A 15,019-nucleotide genomic window follows, 5' to 3' on the forward strand; every position below is an offset into this window, starting at 1 on the left:
CGTTTTCTTGGCATTTGTGTCAGTGGTGTTTTGTCATTGCTTCCCACTCCCAAGGGCAGACCGAGGAGGCAGGTCGCAAGTCTACTTCAGCTGGAAGGGGAATTGGATCTGCGCTGTTTTGACAGCATTTTGAACCACACACTAGTCATCTTTCCAACTGAGCTAACTGGCCACAGTAACCACACTCTAATAGTGTTTAGCCTGTTTATCACCTGAAATAAAATATACTATAGCGCAAAAAAACCCTGTGACTTGAAGACATCAATCACCTTGTCAGGTGGTATCTGACACACTCATTTCATTTAACTTAGCAGGAATACCAGAGTTAATGGTAACCACCATATTTATTAGTCATAAATATCATGCAATTCTGACTTAAGTACAACTTTCAAACTGTCAGAGGGAACCCATCCAAATACAAAGAAAGATGAATACTTGCTGTGATTGTACTGTAGCACGGACCTGCTCAGTATTGAAGAAGCCAGAAGCGAGTAGCACCTGACAAAGCGATTCTACAAGTTTAGTCTTATCAATAGGGTCCATGCCTTTATTCACTATTTCAAATAGACAGTCACAGGCTTCCTCACGGAGGACTTCCACTGACATGTGACTGAGCAACACATTCACAAACCTACAGAAGAAATAAAGAGAAAAGAAATTGGTGGATGGACTGTGTACTATGTGAAATTCCTGATCGGAGTCTTTTAGCAGCACACAGTATTCTACAGTGAAGGTTTCCTGCATCGTTATTCTTTCCCGTTGTGCAATACTGAACCATCACTGCTGGTGTGTGTGCCTGAAGACACAGAACAGTGGAACAAGTATGGGATTCCGAGGGCACTTATTCTGCTCCTGCGCCTTGCAAAATCTGTTGATAAAATCTGGAAAAATCAGGGATGGTCTCTTCAACTGCTTGCCCAAGTTCTGACCTTTAATGCATGCCCCATTGATCACACGGGGCATGAGAATGCAGTATCCACTGTTTCAACTGAAGCCTTCCATAACTGCTAGACAGGGCTAACTTAGCTCAACTTACCAGATTTTTTAGTTTACACAAGCTGCCTGTTCTTTATTAATAGTTCCCTTCCATTGGAGGAAGCTTGCAGTTGTTATGGTGACAATCCTGCCTGGACTTCATTTATTACAACACCTTTCAATTCAAGGACTATTTTATGCATGCTCTACTTCTCAGACAAAGTACGGAGATCGATTTTGAACTATGCTAAATGCACAAACATTAAAGGGAAAGCTCATTGTAATTGACAAGTTTTTAAACAAAATGCAATGTGGTATTCAATTTTACACGAACACTAAATTTTGGAAACACTGTTAACCTAACCCATGACATCACTGGGCCCTTCTCACTCTGTTCTCCATTATTATTTTAAAAGCAGTATAAACCAATGTAGTCATCATACAGAAGATGACAAGCAATTGAGAAACACGATCAGAAAAGTTTAAAATGAGAGCAAATGTTTCTTCACTGCCAGTCACACAATTTCAGGAACATTTGTGGGTTGACTCTGCAATAATGCCATCTTGCTCTATAGCAAGTTAACTTCCTCTTCCTGGACACCTTAATTTTCAATGACAAATTTCACTTTTGCACAAAAGTGTGCTGGATTCAGTTTGAAACTGCCAACTCTCAGGCTCTCCCCTTGGCATTATAGAGGACAAATTAAACCAGGGGCCAGACTAAATCATGGTCATCACCTCCCTTTCTCTTTCATGTCCCATGCATGGCATACCTTGCTCCCCCTCCCCACTGCAGAAGATCCTGGCGAAATTTGAAAAAAAAGTACTAAGCAACGAGATAAATTTTTATTCTATACAGTATGAATCTACTTCAGCTATCCCAACACCAAACAAAGTGGCCAAGGAGGAACACCCACCAGTGGGGAGAGAGGGGTGATGCTTTTGTTAAATAGAATATGGGAATAAATCTTTTCTGACTGACAGTGAGTCAGAGCTCAAGTTTCCATCTGGATCAAGACCACCCAGGAGATGCAACTTCAGATTTAGCTACACGGCCCTCGAAGATTGCTCAATTATTTCTTTGGGCAAACAAACTAGAAAACACCTTACATTTATATTGCACCTTTCATGACCTCTGTAACAGTACCAAAGGACTTCACACCAATGAAGTGCTTATTGAAATGCAGACCCTGCTGTAATGTAGGAAATGTGGCAGCCAATTTGCGCACAGCAAACCCCCACAGAAAGCACATATTAAACACCCAACTAATCCAATTACCTCTGGCCACCACACCATTTTACAGCACTGATGGTGTATCACACAAAGAATACCGATGGTGCCCTATTTGTATAAACAGAACAAAGCTTTTTGTTTCTCACACAATCATTGTCCAACAATGTTGGCCGAAAACAAAAACGCTCAAAGAAACACGTACCTGTCATTTGCTATCAGATTCAAGTCAATCCAGGATACAAAGGCTCCCACAACCTCAAGGCACTGGCATGTAAGTTCAGAGTTGGTTTCCTGATAGGTGTGCAGGATCTGGTACCAGGATTCCACAAGATTTGGTATACATTGTTCCCTCATTGCATCCTTTATTAAAGTATTTCGTCTACACTCCTTCAGTGACAGAAAGTATTTTTTTAATTCATTGAAAAATTGTTTTAATAAAGCAATACATTGCTATAAAAACATGATTTCCTCATATTCAATGAAAGGTATAAGAGAATTAAACAATTAAAATATGTACAGGTTAACTCAGTCAAGTACTGTAATACTTGGATAAAAGCAAAATACTGCAGATGCTAGAAATCTGAAACAAAAACAGAAAATGCTGGAAAAACTCAGGTGGTCTAGCAGCATCTGCGGATAGAGAAAGAGCGTTAACGTTTCCGGTCCATATGACCCTTCTTCAGAGTAATACTTGGCTTTCGTTTTCAGAAAGGTATTATTTTTAATATTTTTTTTATGAGCCATACGTTGGACATCTCTTCACTAGAGGACAGGTTAAAAGTAATGCACAGGCGGGTGGTGCAGGAAGGAGAAGCTCACTAAATCAGGTATGCGAAAAAATGCTTTACCTTCCCTAAAGCCCACAGCTATAGCTAGGTCTGCAAACCTTTTTAAAAGGTCACACTGAAATAAAACTAGCCTAAATTGAGAGCTGGAAATTATGCTGAGACTGTATTCACATGACACTCCACTGAGAGTGCAACTAACACACTGATAGGGCTTGTACTGTGATTAAATCAGTTTGAACCCACTGTACTTTTACTTCCAGCACCATTATATTTGTTCATTGTGTGTAAATTAATGTTTAGTTTTGTGATTGGTTGTTGAGAATTTCCACTCGGGCAAATAAGCCACAATAGTATATATGCTAAACTACAAAACTCAAAATCATTAACTGGTTAGCAGAAAAAAGCCACACACACTATAAATATATTGTTAGGCCGACAGAAAGGCAAAGAGGTTTATGGAGATTCCCAAAGGCAGAGAATGAGGTAACAGGGTACAGAGCTTCAGGGGGGAGTCTGAGAAATAAGAACCAAATGGGCCTGCCGTTGATGTTGAAGCAAAAAGGTGAGGGGGGGGGGGGGGGGGTGGCGAGGTGTGCAGGAAACCAGGACTCACAGGAAGCCAGCGAAGACCAAGGGATGGGATGCAGGGATGGTGAAGGTATACCAACCATTTTACATCACAAGGTTTTGGAGTTATTTGTTGCCAGGGTGGCAATAGACACAATTACCCTTGGTGCATCCAGTCTGCCAGAGGGAGAAGAAAGGCTGAAGTTCCTATTCCTAATCATCACCTGCTGCCGCCATGTTGAAGAACTGAATGGACATCAAGTGAGAATAGGATTGGGCTCGCTTCTAATAATACTGGAAAATCCAACACTTGCTGCACTGATCCAGAATAGGCAGACAATTGAAGTACTAACAGGACACAGCCACCAACACAACCATTTAAGAAAATAGTTCATGACTCTCAACAAAGATATACCCCAGTGAGGAAGAAGGATTCTAGGAAGGGGATAAACCAACCATGGTTAACCAAGGAAGTTAAGGACAGTATCAAATTGAAAGGAAAACCATACAGTGTGGAAAAGATTAGTGGTAAGCCAGAGGATTGGGAAAGTTTTAAAAACCAACAAAAGATGGCCCAAAAAATAATAAAAGGGGGAGAAAATAAACTTTGAGGGTAAACTAGCAAGTAATATAAAAACCGATTGTAAGAGCTTCTTTAAATATATAAAAAGGAAAAGAGAGGCCAAAGTGAACATAGGCCCCTTAGAGAATGAAGCTGGGAAAAAATAATGGGGAACCAGGAAACAACAGAGGAATTGAATAAATACTTTGCTTCAGTCTTCACGGTAGAAGATACTAATAGCATTCCAAATATACTAAATAATCAAGGGGCAAAAGTGGGGGAGGAAATAAATGCAATAACTATCACTAGAGAAAAAGTACTAGGGAAATTAATGGGGCTAAAGGCCGACAAGTCACCTAGATCAGATGGGTTGCATCCTAGCTACAGAGATAGTAGATGCACTGGTAGTAATCTTCCAAGAAGCCTTAGATTCTAGAAAAGTCCCAGGGTATTGGAGAACAGCCAATGTAACACCCTTATTCAAAAAGGGAGGGAGACAAAAAAAAAAAACAGGTAACTATAGGCCAGTTAGTTTAACATCTGACATTGGGAAAATTTTGGGGGTCTATTATAAAGGGTGTAATAGCAGAACATTTAGAAATACATAATCTAATCAAGACAAGTCAGCATGGCTTCAGGAAGGGGAAATCGTGCCTAACAAATTTATTAGAATTCTTTGAGGAGGTAACAAGCAGGATAGATAAAGGGGAACCAGCAGACATAATATATTTGGATTTCCAAAAGGTGTTCGATAACGTACCACACATAAGGCTACTTATCAAGATAAGAGCCCATGGTGTTGGAGGTAGTATATTAGAATGGATAGAGGATTGGCTAACTAATAGACAGAGTTGGGATAAGGGGGGCATTTTCGGGATGGCAACCTGTAACTAATGGATCAATGCTGGGGCCTCAATTATTTACAATATATATTAATGACTTAATGAGGGAAGGAAATGTACTATTGCCAAGTTTGCAGATACTCAAAAAATAGGTGGGAAGGCAAATAGTGAGGATGACACAAGGAGTCTATAGAGGGATATAGGCAGGTTAAGTGATGGGGCAAAAATTTGGCAGATGGAGTATACTGTGGGAAAATGTGAGGTTTTGCACTTTGGCAGGAAGAATAGAGGAGTTGAATATTATTTAAATGGAGATAGACTGCAGAAGGCTGCAGCACAGAGGGAATTGGGAATCCTTGCGCATGAATCCCAAAAAGCTAACATACAAGTTCAACAGGTAATAGGGAAGGCAAATAGAATGTTGGCCTTTACTTCAAAGAGAGTATAAAAATAGGGAGGTATTGCTAAAACTATACAAGACATGAGTTAGGCCACACCTAGAATACTGTGAACAATTTTGGTCCCCTTATTTGAGAAAAGATATACTTTTTTAAAATTCATTCATTCATGGGATGTGGGCTTTGCTGGCTGGACCAGCATTTATTGCCCATCCCCGGTGTTGGAGGCAGTCCAGAGAAGGTTGGTCCCAGATATGGAAGGATTTTCTTATAAGGAGAGGTTGGGTGGGTTGGGTCTGTACTCATTGGAATTTAGAAGAATGAGAGGTGGTTTTATTGAAACATAAGATTTTTTGGGGGCTTGCAGAGGGCAAAATCTCAGAGTATGGGGTCGCCCATTTAAAACAGAGATGAGGAGGAATTTCTTCTCTCAGAGGGTAGTCAATATGTGGAATTCTTTACCGCAGAGGGCTGTAGAGGCTGGGTCGTTAAGTGTATTCAAGGCTGAGATAGACAGATTGTTAATCAGTAAGGGATTCAAGGGTTCTGGAGAAAAGGCAGGAAAGTGGAGTTGAGGATTATCAGATCAGCCATGCTCTCGTTGAATGGCAGAGCAGTCTCAATGGGCCGAATGGCCTACTTCAGCTCCTACGTCTTATGCCTCAGCACAGATCTTCAGTAAAGGGACACATGTAAGAATTGATGAGGTAAAAACATTTTAATACTCAAACTGGGTGCATTGCCTCTTTATCTAATCTGAAGTGAATTATGACATTTCCGGTATAAATTAGTAAACAAAAACCTATTGAAAATTTAAAGGCCCGAAGAGTAAAAGGTTTTTTTTTTAAAAACTAAAGTTGTTGCTTGATGTTCTTTCCAACTATCAAAACCGAATTTCAGGAACTCTCAGTCACCATGAACACTGCTTTTTAAAAGGATGGAAATTCCCACTGGCCAGCAGGCCAACAAATCAGCACCAAGCAGCATAACCATAATTGACAATTCATTCATTAAGTGCAAAAGTGAAAGCTATTTTCAGGAGGCACATAAATGTTTAAATTTCACTGATAGGAGTTGCCAGATAGAGCTATACAGTCTGCTGTGGTTGCACATAATTAATCCACTGCACGTGTGTGAACACATTTTACAAAATCGTAACTTTCTAAGCCGGTCACATAGTTAGTGTCAAACAAGCTATGACAGGTTACACACATGGAAGATCAAATTCATGCTCACCATTCTTACCTCTGCTGTATGAACAATGTCCCGATCTACCACTTCTGCATCGATGGCCATAAGGATCCGCAGATAGAGATCAACTCCTCGAGGATTGAGGCCAACGACTGAGAGAATGTCAAAGAAGAACTTGGGCCACTTGGTAAGGTATTCCGCTAAAAAAAGCATGGCGAAGACTTGAGCCGCCTTGTTGCGAATAAACGTCTTCTCTGGGTGCGGACTCACAGTCTGGGGAGGATAAAAGATAAATGGGAAGGGTTCACTGTTTAAGAGGTGCTCAGGAACAGACTTTAAAGTACCTGCCTCCCACTGAATCAGGAGCTTGTGCCAACAGCTCGATAAGAAAATCAAAAAAATAATTTTAGTTAAAGTTAATCATTATTGAGATGGCAATTTAGCAAGAAAGTAACAGGGCCAATTTTAAACAATCGCCACATGTCCAGATTTTTCCTCCTCATCTTTGTTATCAGAATGGTTTACCACAGGAGGCTATTTGGCCCACCATGCTTGTGCCAGCTCTTTGAAAGCTATCCAATTAGCTCCATTCCCCTGCTCTTTCCCATATAACAAAGTTAACTATTTAAAGGTTACTTGCAAGTACCAGAACCAATTTTGAAAACACATTCTTAGTCAGGTAGGCAGTTTCAAGATTTTGTTCAGTATAATAATTATAAACAGGGCAGTCACACAACTCACTTGAGCCTGAAGCCAGGTCATCATAGTTTGTCTAATGAGTTGATGTTGCGCTCCAGTTAGAACGGCATACCTGTAACATTAAAAAAAAACACTTTCTGTACACAACATTCTCAAGACACGACTAAAACAATAAAAAAGTAGCTGCACTTTACATGGTTTGCAACAGGAAGCCATGTTGAAGTGTCACGATATCTATCATATGCCAAAATCTGTCAGACTATACATCTGAATCAACATTTTACACATGGATTATATTATAAAAGGGAAAGACTTGTTTACTATAGCGCTGTTCCCAACCTCAGGCGAGATCAAAGTGTTTCACAGCAAATGAAGTACTTTTTGAAGTGTAGTCACTATTGTAATGCAGAAAATGCAGCAGCCACCTTGCACACAGCAACCTCCCACAAACAGTAATGTGATAATGACCAGAAAGTCTGCTTTAGTGATGTTGATGGAGGGATAAATATTGGTTAGAACACCAGGGATAATTCCCCTGCTCTTCGAAATAGTGCCACTCAGATGGAGGGGATCACAAAGCCGCAATTTAATGCCTCATCTGAAAGATGGCACCTCAGACAGTGGAGCACACCCTCAGTCTTGAATTTTGTGCTTAAGCCCCTGGAGTTCGGACTTTGAACCCAAGTTCGAGGCGATGGTGTTACCAACTGAGCCACAGCTAACAAGCTATTAGGATCAACCATAAGGGCACGCCACACAATAGATACAGCAGAGTACACCACACCCGACTACTCCGTCAATTTTATAAATATTGAGCCCCCATTAAATGCAAGTTACTATCAAGAGTGTCAATGCTGCTGGTGACCTCGAGTCTCACTGAAAGAAAAAAAATGAAGACTAGAAGCTGAAAGTTCACCCCCAAATACACTGCCATCTTTATGCCCTCAGCAAGAAAATCAATCTGTTCCTGGAGTTATGCCAATCACACATTTCCCAAAATTAGATTGAAATGAGTCTTGCAAGAATCCATGGTCATAAAAACAGAGTAGCAAATATTCAAAAAGAAAAAATTCAAAAGGGAAAATGAAAACCATATCAACAATGGCACCAGGGCTTAGCTGGTTACTAATTCTGTTGTTGCCATTTAAATACTCCTACCTTCAATGTGAAGAAGGATCATGAGTCTGCACTAAAACCAAATCTACGGATTTAGAAAATCATTGTAATTGTGCTCAAAATACAACAGAATCAGAGCATAGAAGGAGGCCATTTGGCCCACGGCATCTTTGCCAGCTCTCTTATACTGTTGCTATTTAGGCTCAATGCCCTGCGCTTTCCCCATAGCACTGAATTTATTTTCTTAATGAGGTATATATGTCCAATGCCCTTTGAAAGTTACTACTGAATCTTGCTTTCATCACCCTTTAGGGCAGCACATTCCAGATCACAACTTGCCAAGTGAAAATAAAACTTCTCTTCATGCTCCCTTGCCCTGGGGTTTTTTGACAATTATTTTTAAATCTGCATCCTCTAGTTTACTGACCCTCCTGCCAGTGGAGACAAGTTTCTTCCATCGACAAAAAGCCTCTTAGTCAGTCAATCCTTTTAAGAGGTAACACAATGCTAGTGGTGGCAGTGTAGTGTCTCCACGACAGTGAATAAGTACAGTATGAAAAGTTCCATTATAACTACAGGTAAAGAACTTGATGGAAAAAAGATCACAAGAAATGCAAACAGAGAAAGTTATGCAGATTCATAGATTAAAACAATGCAAAACGGCACATTATCTAAGACAAAGTAAAAAAAGATATTGATAAGAAATGCTACAAAAAGTAATGCTGATGGACGTTTTCCAGTTTTCTCTGTTCCTTTCACCCTGATCACATTTCCTCTGTTGCGATCCTGCACTCAAGTGTAACATTGAGGAGGATCAGGCAATTTCAGTGACACTTACATCTGCCATGCACTGCTGCTAAAACTAGTATGTTCAGTACATACAGTTAGAAAACATCACCGTCATAATTAATCACTAGGGAATATAAATATTTCTATAGAAATGACTTGTCAATGAACTCTAAAATAGAATAAGTTTTTTTTATATATATATATATATATACACACACAAACAAACATTAATCATGTATTAATTGAATATTTCTGAAAAGAGGGACATGTTGCTGAAGCTTTTCGTCTTGCACTCATCAGGACAAATGTAAGAATGCCAAATTTCAAACCAGCACAACAATTTATACTACGGCACAAGGGTGTTGACTGGTTAGCTAGTTGACTGATTGGCTCTGTCACCCTGGAGAAAGAAACTGTGAACTATAGACTCCCCAGGCTGCCAGTTAATTCAAAAAAGACGCAAGGCTTGAACACATTTCTTTTGTTTGCAAAGGACAAGTCTGTGCATATGAATGTATGTCCCCTGTAGCAAGGATAAATGAGGCACGTTATGAGCTTAACTGATCATCTTAAATTGGTTGTTGTAGCCAGCTATTAGCACACTCAGGATTGTTCACCAAGTGCTGCCCAATCACAGAATCATATCTAATAGTATACATTTTGAATTGAATGTTTATTTGTATTCAAGTGGTGGGCATTAACTGGGGATTCACTTGTGTTCCTATATATAGGAGCAGACTGAAATTGTGGTGCTTCGATTTGCGTTTGCAATATACATCAGTAAATAAAAATTATAAAGTATGTAAATCCTTCATCCCAGGCTGTGACAGAAGACAGGCAGATACTATATAGCATGTATGGCATTCTACATGTACTCTTACCTGAATTTAATTTGATGTTCCAATACTTGAATACAAAAGAACTTTACATGGTCATCACTGTGGATAAGAAAAACAATTGCAATGGTTTGTCTCCTCTTGTTGACACACAACACAAATTGTTATAAATGTCACCAACCCCAAATTCAGAAATTCGACAACCTCCTTAGCTTCCTATCCCATTTACCTCTAATACAACATTTAAGCTTTCTTTTCAAAAAGAAAAACTCTTTTCTGCTACAATGGAGAACAAAACGCATTTAAGTTCCTACCTGTATATTCCCTGTGCTAATGCTTCAGCGCACAGTTGCCATGCATGCTGGGAAACCTTCAGCTGTTCAAAATATGCCAATGCCTGGAGAATGGATTCAAAGAAAACAATTCAGTTTAATATTTTCATCCTGGGTTAAACAGAGATCGGTCCTTGACCTTTCTCTTCTCCTAATTTGCTTCTCTCTTTAAGATGCTGACCTTTTCCGGGTTATGGGTGCACACACTCGCCTGCACTCCCAAGTGACCATTCATCATCTGTGCACCCAGACAGTGATCATCAATAAGCAATTTTGGAACGCACACACAACAGCTGGAACTGAGGCCAACCAACGAGGGTCTCGTCTGAGATCAGCTAATCCTGCACAGACAAATTATCAACCCCGGGACCTTCTGGTACACATGATTTAGAAGGCCAGACACTGCCTTTACCCAGGTCACTGGGGAGCTCAGGTGCTAATTTCTAAAGGTGACCAAAGATCTTTCAAGGAGCAAGGACTGTTTCCTATATGCCGCATCACTCCCCTCAGCTTTTGTGTGAGCACAGCACAAGAAATCGTAGCTGGAGAAAAAGCCAGCCTTCAGGCCTACCCCTTCCAGAGACTGCATGCAATCTGCCTTAAAATATAAAGCACATGGGATCCTGGGCTTTATAAATTGAGGCATAGAGTACAAAAGCAAGGAAGTTATGCTAAACATAGATAAAACACTAGTCTGGCCCCAGCTAGAGTATTGTGCTCAGCGCGTTAGGAAGGATGGCAAGAGGAATCAAAAGAGATTTACTGGAATGGTTTCTGGAATGAAGGACTACAGTTACATGGATAGACTGGAGAAGCTGGGGCTTTTTACCTGAAAGCAGAGAAAGCCAAGCAGAGGTTGGATAGAGCTAATTCAAATCATAAAGAGTTTGGACAGAGTCAATAGAGAGAAACTGTTTCCAATGACCGACAGGCCAATAACCAGAAAGCACCGATTCAAACCGATTGAAAAGATAACCAGTGGTGACAGGAAGAAAAATGTTTTTACGCAACGAGCGCTTAGGATTTGGAACTCTGATAGGGCGATGGATACAGATTCAATCACAGCTTTCAAAAGTAAACGACTAAATACACGAGAAGAAAATTGTAGACATATGGGGGTGGATTCGGGGAATGGGATTAACTGGATCACACTTCCGAAAGTTCCACAATGGGACAAATGGCCTCCTCCTTTGCTACACTATTCTATAAAATTGATTCTACTTCACCTATTTAACGCATAGTCAAGGTCGTGCACAAATACTCTCGAGATATTCAAAGGTGGAGGTGGTGATATAGTGGTATTGTCACTGACTAGTTTTCCAGGGTAATGCTCTGGGGACCCGGGCTCGAATCCCACCACAAGCAGATGGTGAAATTTGAATTCAATAAAAATCTGGAATTAAAACCATTGCCGATTGTCGTAAGAACCTATCTGGTTCACTGATGTCCTTGAGGGAAGGAAATCTGCTGTCTTTACCTGGTCTGGCCTACATGTGACTTTGAAGAAGGGCAATTAGGTATGGGCAATAAATGCTGGCTCAGCCAGTGATCCCCACACCCCATGAACGAATAAAAGAACAAAGCTCGAGAATACACTGCCCTGTTTTCTCCAGGCTCAGTACCCCGAATCACAGGAATTGCAAGTCCTCTGGGCTATTTCTATTCAGTTTATACAGAGCCTTTTCTCTTTCATGGGAATTGACTGAGTTGCTTTTCAAGGAGTTAAATTATCAAACTATCAAGTGTTCCATTGTAAGCTTTTCGACATATTGGGGAGTCTGAGAAATGAGTCTTCTCGTAAGCCTGCAGGGCTCAATAAGCTTGTCGCTCAGGAAAGCAAGCTCAGCTTTGTAACTCACTCTCCTCAGAACATAGGGGCTCATGTTCTGGAATCATCCCTGTCCCTAGAGAATTCCTTAACCTCCTTGTCAAAGTCCTGATACCTTTTTGAAGGTACCAAGAATGGACAGTATCTGTATGATTGTACACCAATATGAATTCATTGTACTCAGGATTTTAATCTTAAGAAGGGTACATATCGTAACCAGTTTTCTCCCTAACAAGATAAATTGGTAACCTATATTTGTCTTCAAGCTTTATTTTTTATGGACTTTAACATGCGATAAGACAGCAAAAAAGTGATAAACCGCTCTAGAGCAACAACTTGACAATAAGAATAAAAGGTTAGAATGCTATGTTAACAATGGCTAACTTTACTCTATTTCTCATTAATTAGGTATCACCTTGATGTAATAACATTTGTTAACTAAAACAAACTTTTGGCAACTGAGTAATTTTTCATATCTCACTAATCAGCTAGTTAGTATAAATGTTGCTCTGAAATTGGTCAGCAACAGTTAGGATTTCACTGTAATCCCTGCCTTTAAAAAGGAACTCTGCACCTACCCAACTGCTGGCACACGTGCAGTTTCTCCTGTCACTGACAGCTCATATATGCACCTGCTATCCGCCTCCCTCCCACCCCCCACTCCCTCCCACCCCCCACTCCCACCCACCCCCCACTCCTACCCGCCTGTTGTCTGCCTCCCTTTGCCGCTCCCACCCACCCCCCCACTCCCACCACCTGTTGTCTGCCCCCCTTTGCCGCTCCCACCCACCCCCCCACTCCCACCACCTGTTGTCTGCCCCCCTTTGCCGCTCCCACCCACCCCCCCACTCCCACCACCTGTTGTCTGCCTCCCTTTGCCGCTCCCACCCACCCCCCCACTCCCACCACCTGTTGTCTGCCTCCCTTTGCCGCTCCCACCCACCCCCCCACTCCCACCACCTGTTGTCTGCCTCCCTTTGCCGCTCCCACCCACCCCCCCACTCCCACCACCTGTTGTCTGCCTCCCTTTGCCGCTCCCACCCACCCCCCCACTCCCACCACCTGTTGTCTGCCTCCCTTTGCCGCTCCCACCCACCCCCCCACTCCCACCACCTGTTGTCTGCCTCCCTTTGCCGCTCCCACCCACCCCCCCACTCCCACCACCTGTTGTCTGCCTCCCTTTGCCGCTCCCACCCACCCCCCCACTCCCACCACCTGTTGTCTGCCTCCCTTTGCCGCTCCCACCCACCCCCCCACTCCCACCCACCCCCCCACTCCCACCACCTGTTGTCTGCCTCCCTTTGCCGCTCCCACCCACCCCCCCACTCCCACCACCTGTTGTCTGCCTCCCTTTGCCGCTCCCACCCACCCCCCCACTCCCACCACCTGTTGTCTGCCTCCCTTTGCCGCTCCCACCCACCCCCCCACTCCCACCACCTGTTGTCTGCCTCCCTTTGCCGCTCCCACCCACCCCCCCACTCCCACCACCTGTTGTCTGCCTCCCTTTGCCGCTCCCACCCCCCCCCCACTCCCACCCCCCCCACCCCCCACTCCCACCCCCCCCCACCCCCCACTCCCCCCACCCCCACCCCCCCACTCCCACCCCCACCCCCCCACTCCCACCCCCCCACTCCCACCCCCCCACTCCCACCCCCCCACTCCCACCCCCCCACTCCCACCCCCACCCCCCCACTCCCACCCCCACCCCCACCCCCCCACTCCCACCCCCCCACTCCCCTACTCCCACCCCCCCACTCCCACCACCTGTTGTCTACCTTCCATCGCCACTCCCTCCACGAGCTTCAGCAAAAGTTTATATTTTCACTGGTATTTTAGTTTCTATGAATTTTATAAAATTCGCACATACCCCAAACTCCAAATGTAGACCACACTAAAAAATACACATTTAACATCCACAATAATGCATTATTTATATACATATTACAGCAATAGTGGTCAACTGGTCACCCATGTGTGTCACTTTAATACTGTGCTCATCTGAACATGTTCTTGACACAAAATATTAAAGCCCCTCTGGGCAGAACAAAACTGTTAATGTTAGTATTATTTTAAGTCAAGCTTAACCTCACCCTCTGTCTGAAACTGGCATCTGCATTTGGGTTCAAACCCAAAAGTGCTTGTTCATCCATTGCTGCCGATTACCTATTCTTGACGGTAGGTTTGCTCTCTTTCCATTTACAGACTTTAGGCATCTGTCAATAGTAAACAAAAAAAAGCACAGCTATTATTCACACACACCAGTAACACTAAACTCAGCAGAAACAAGCCGACACTTATCTTCCTGCAAAATTCTATCTATTTGAGCAGTGATGCCCCCACATCAGACTGCACTAAATTCTGCCACTATCTAAAAAACCCATCGGTTTCTGTGGCTTTGCTGGAACAGGATGCTGCAACCGTGCTGCATGATGCAACAGCCTGAGTTCCTGAGCCAAGAGTACCCTCTGTTCAAGTGAGGATACAGAATAAAAAACATCAACCTCAAAAGTAGTTGCGAGGCCTCCTTATCCTCACTCCTCCAGACCAGGAAAAGGGTGGGAGTGAGAGTGGAAGGGGAGAGAAAATGGAACAAGGGACAGGGAAACAAAGCCACACTGATATTGGAAACGGAATGCAAATTTCAATGCATAAAGTTGGATTTTATTAACGGGTGTCAGTAATTCATCAGGCGCACGGGAGTCAGTGGAAAATCAGGTATTGATGGAACTGAGTGAGTCTCACACACACACACTGCCCTCCTGCCTTCACTTGTGCGTGTCGGTGTGGAGAAAGGACCACTTTATCAGCACCCAAAAGGATAATTTACCCCCACAAAATAAAGCTGGGCATTTTTTCAGTGTA

General features: G+C 42.7%; 1 protein-coding gene across 2 annotated transcripts in view; it reads right to left on the minus strand.

The window, feature by feature from the left end:
- Window positions 1-15,019, minus strand: part of xpot (exportin, tRNA (nuclear export receptor for tRNAs)) — a 49,246-nt gene that overhangs the window by 33,479 nt on the left and 748 nt on the right. Inside the window, exons 2-8 of one of the 2 annotated variants that reach the window (XM_078567806.1) lie at window positions 14,248-14,370; window positions 10,312-10,394; window positions 10,043-10,099; window positions 7,299-7,368; window positions 6,612-6,830; window positions 2,412-2,596; window positions 463-631 (exon numbers count right to left, since the gene is read on the minus strand). In XM_078567806.1, the coding sequence (XP_078423932.1) occupies window positions 463-631; window positions 2,412-2,596; window positions 6,612-6,830; window positions 7,299-7,368; window positions 10,043-10,099; window positions 10,312-10,394; window positions 14,248-14,307 (843 nt within the window). In that variant the 5' untranslated portion in view covers window positions 14,308-14,370. Of the gene's footprint in view, window positions 1-462; window positions 632-2,411; window positions 2,597-6,602; window positions 6,831-7,298; window positions 7,369-10,042; window positions 10,100-10,311; window positions 10,395-14,247; window positions 14,371-15,019 lie in introns of both variants that reach the window. The other variant, XM_078567805.1, reaches the window with a different exon arrangement.

Source organism: Cetorhinus maximus, chromosome 22, assembly GCF_964194155.1.
Source record: "Cetorhinus maximus chromosome 22, sCetMax3.hap1.1, whole genome shotgun sequence".
Lineage (NCBI taxonomy): Eukaryota > Metazoa > Chordata > Chondrichthyes > Lamniformes > Cetorhinidae > Cetorhinus > Cetorhinus maximus.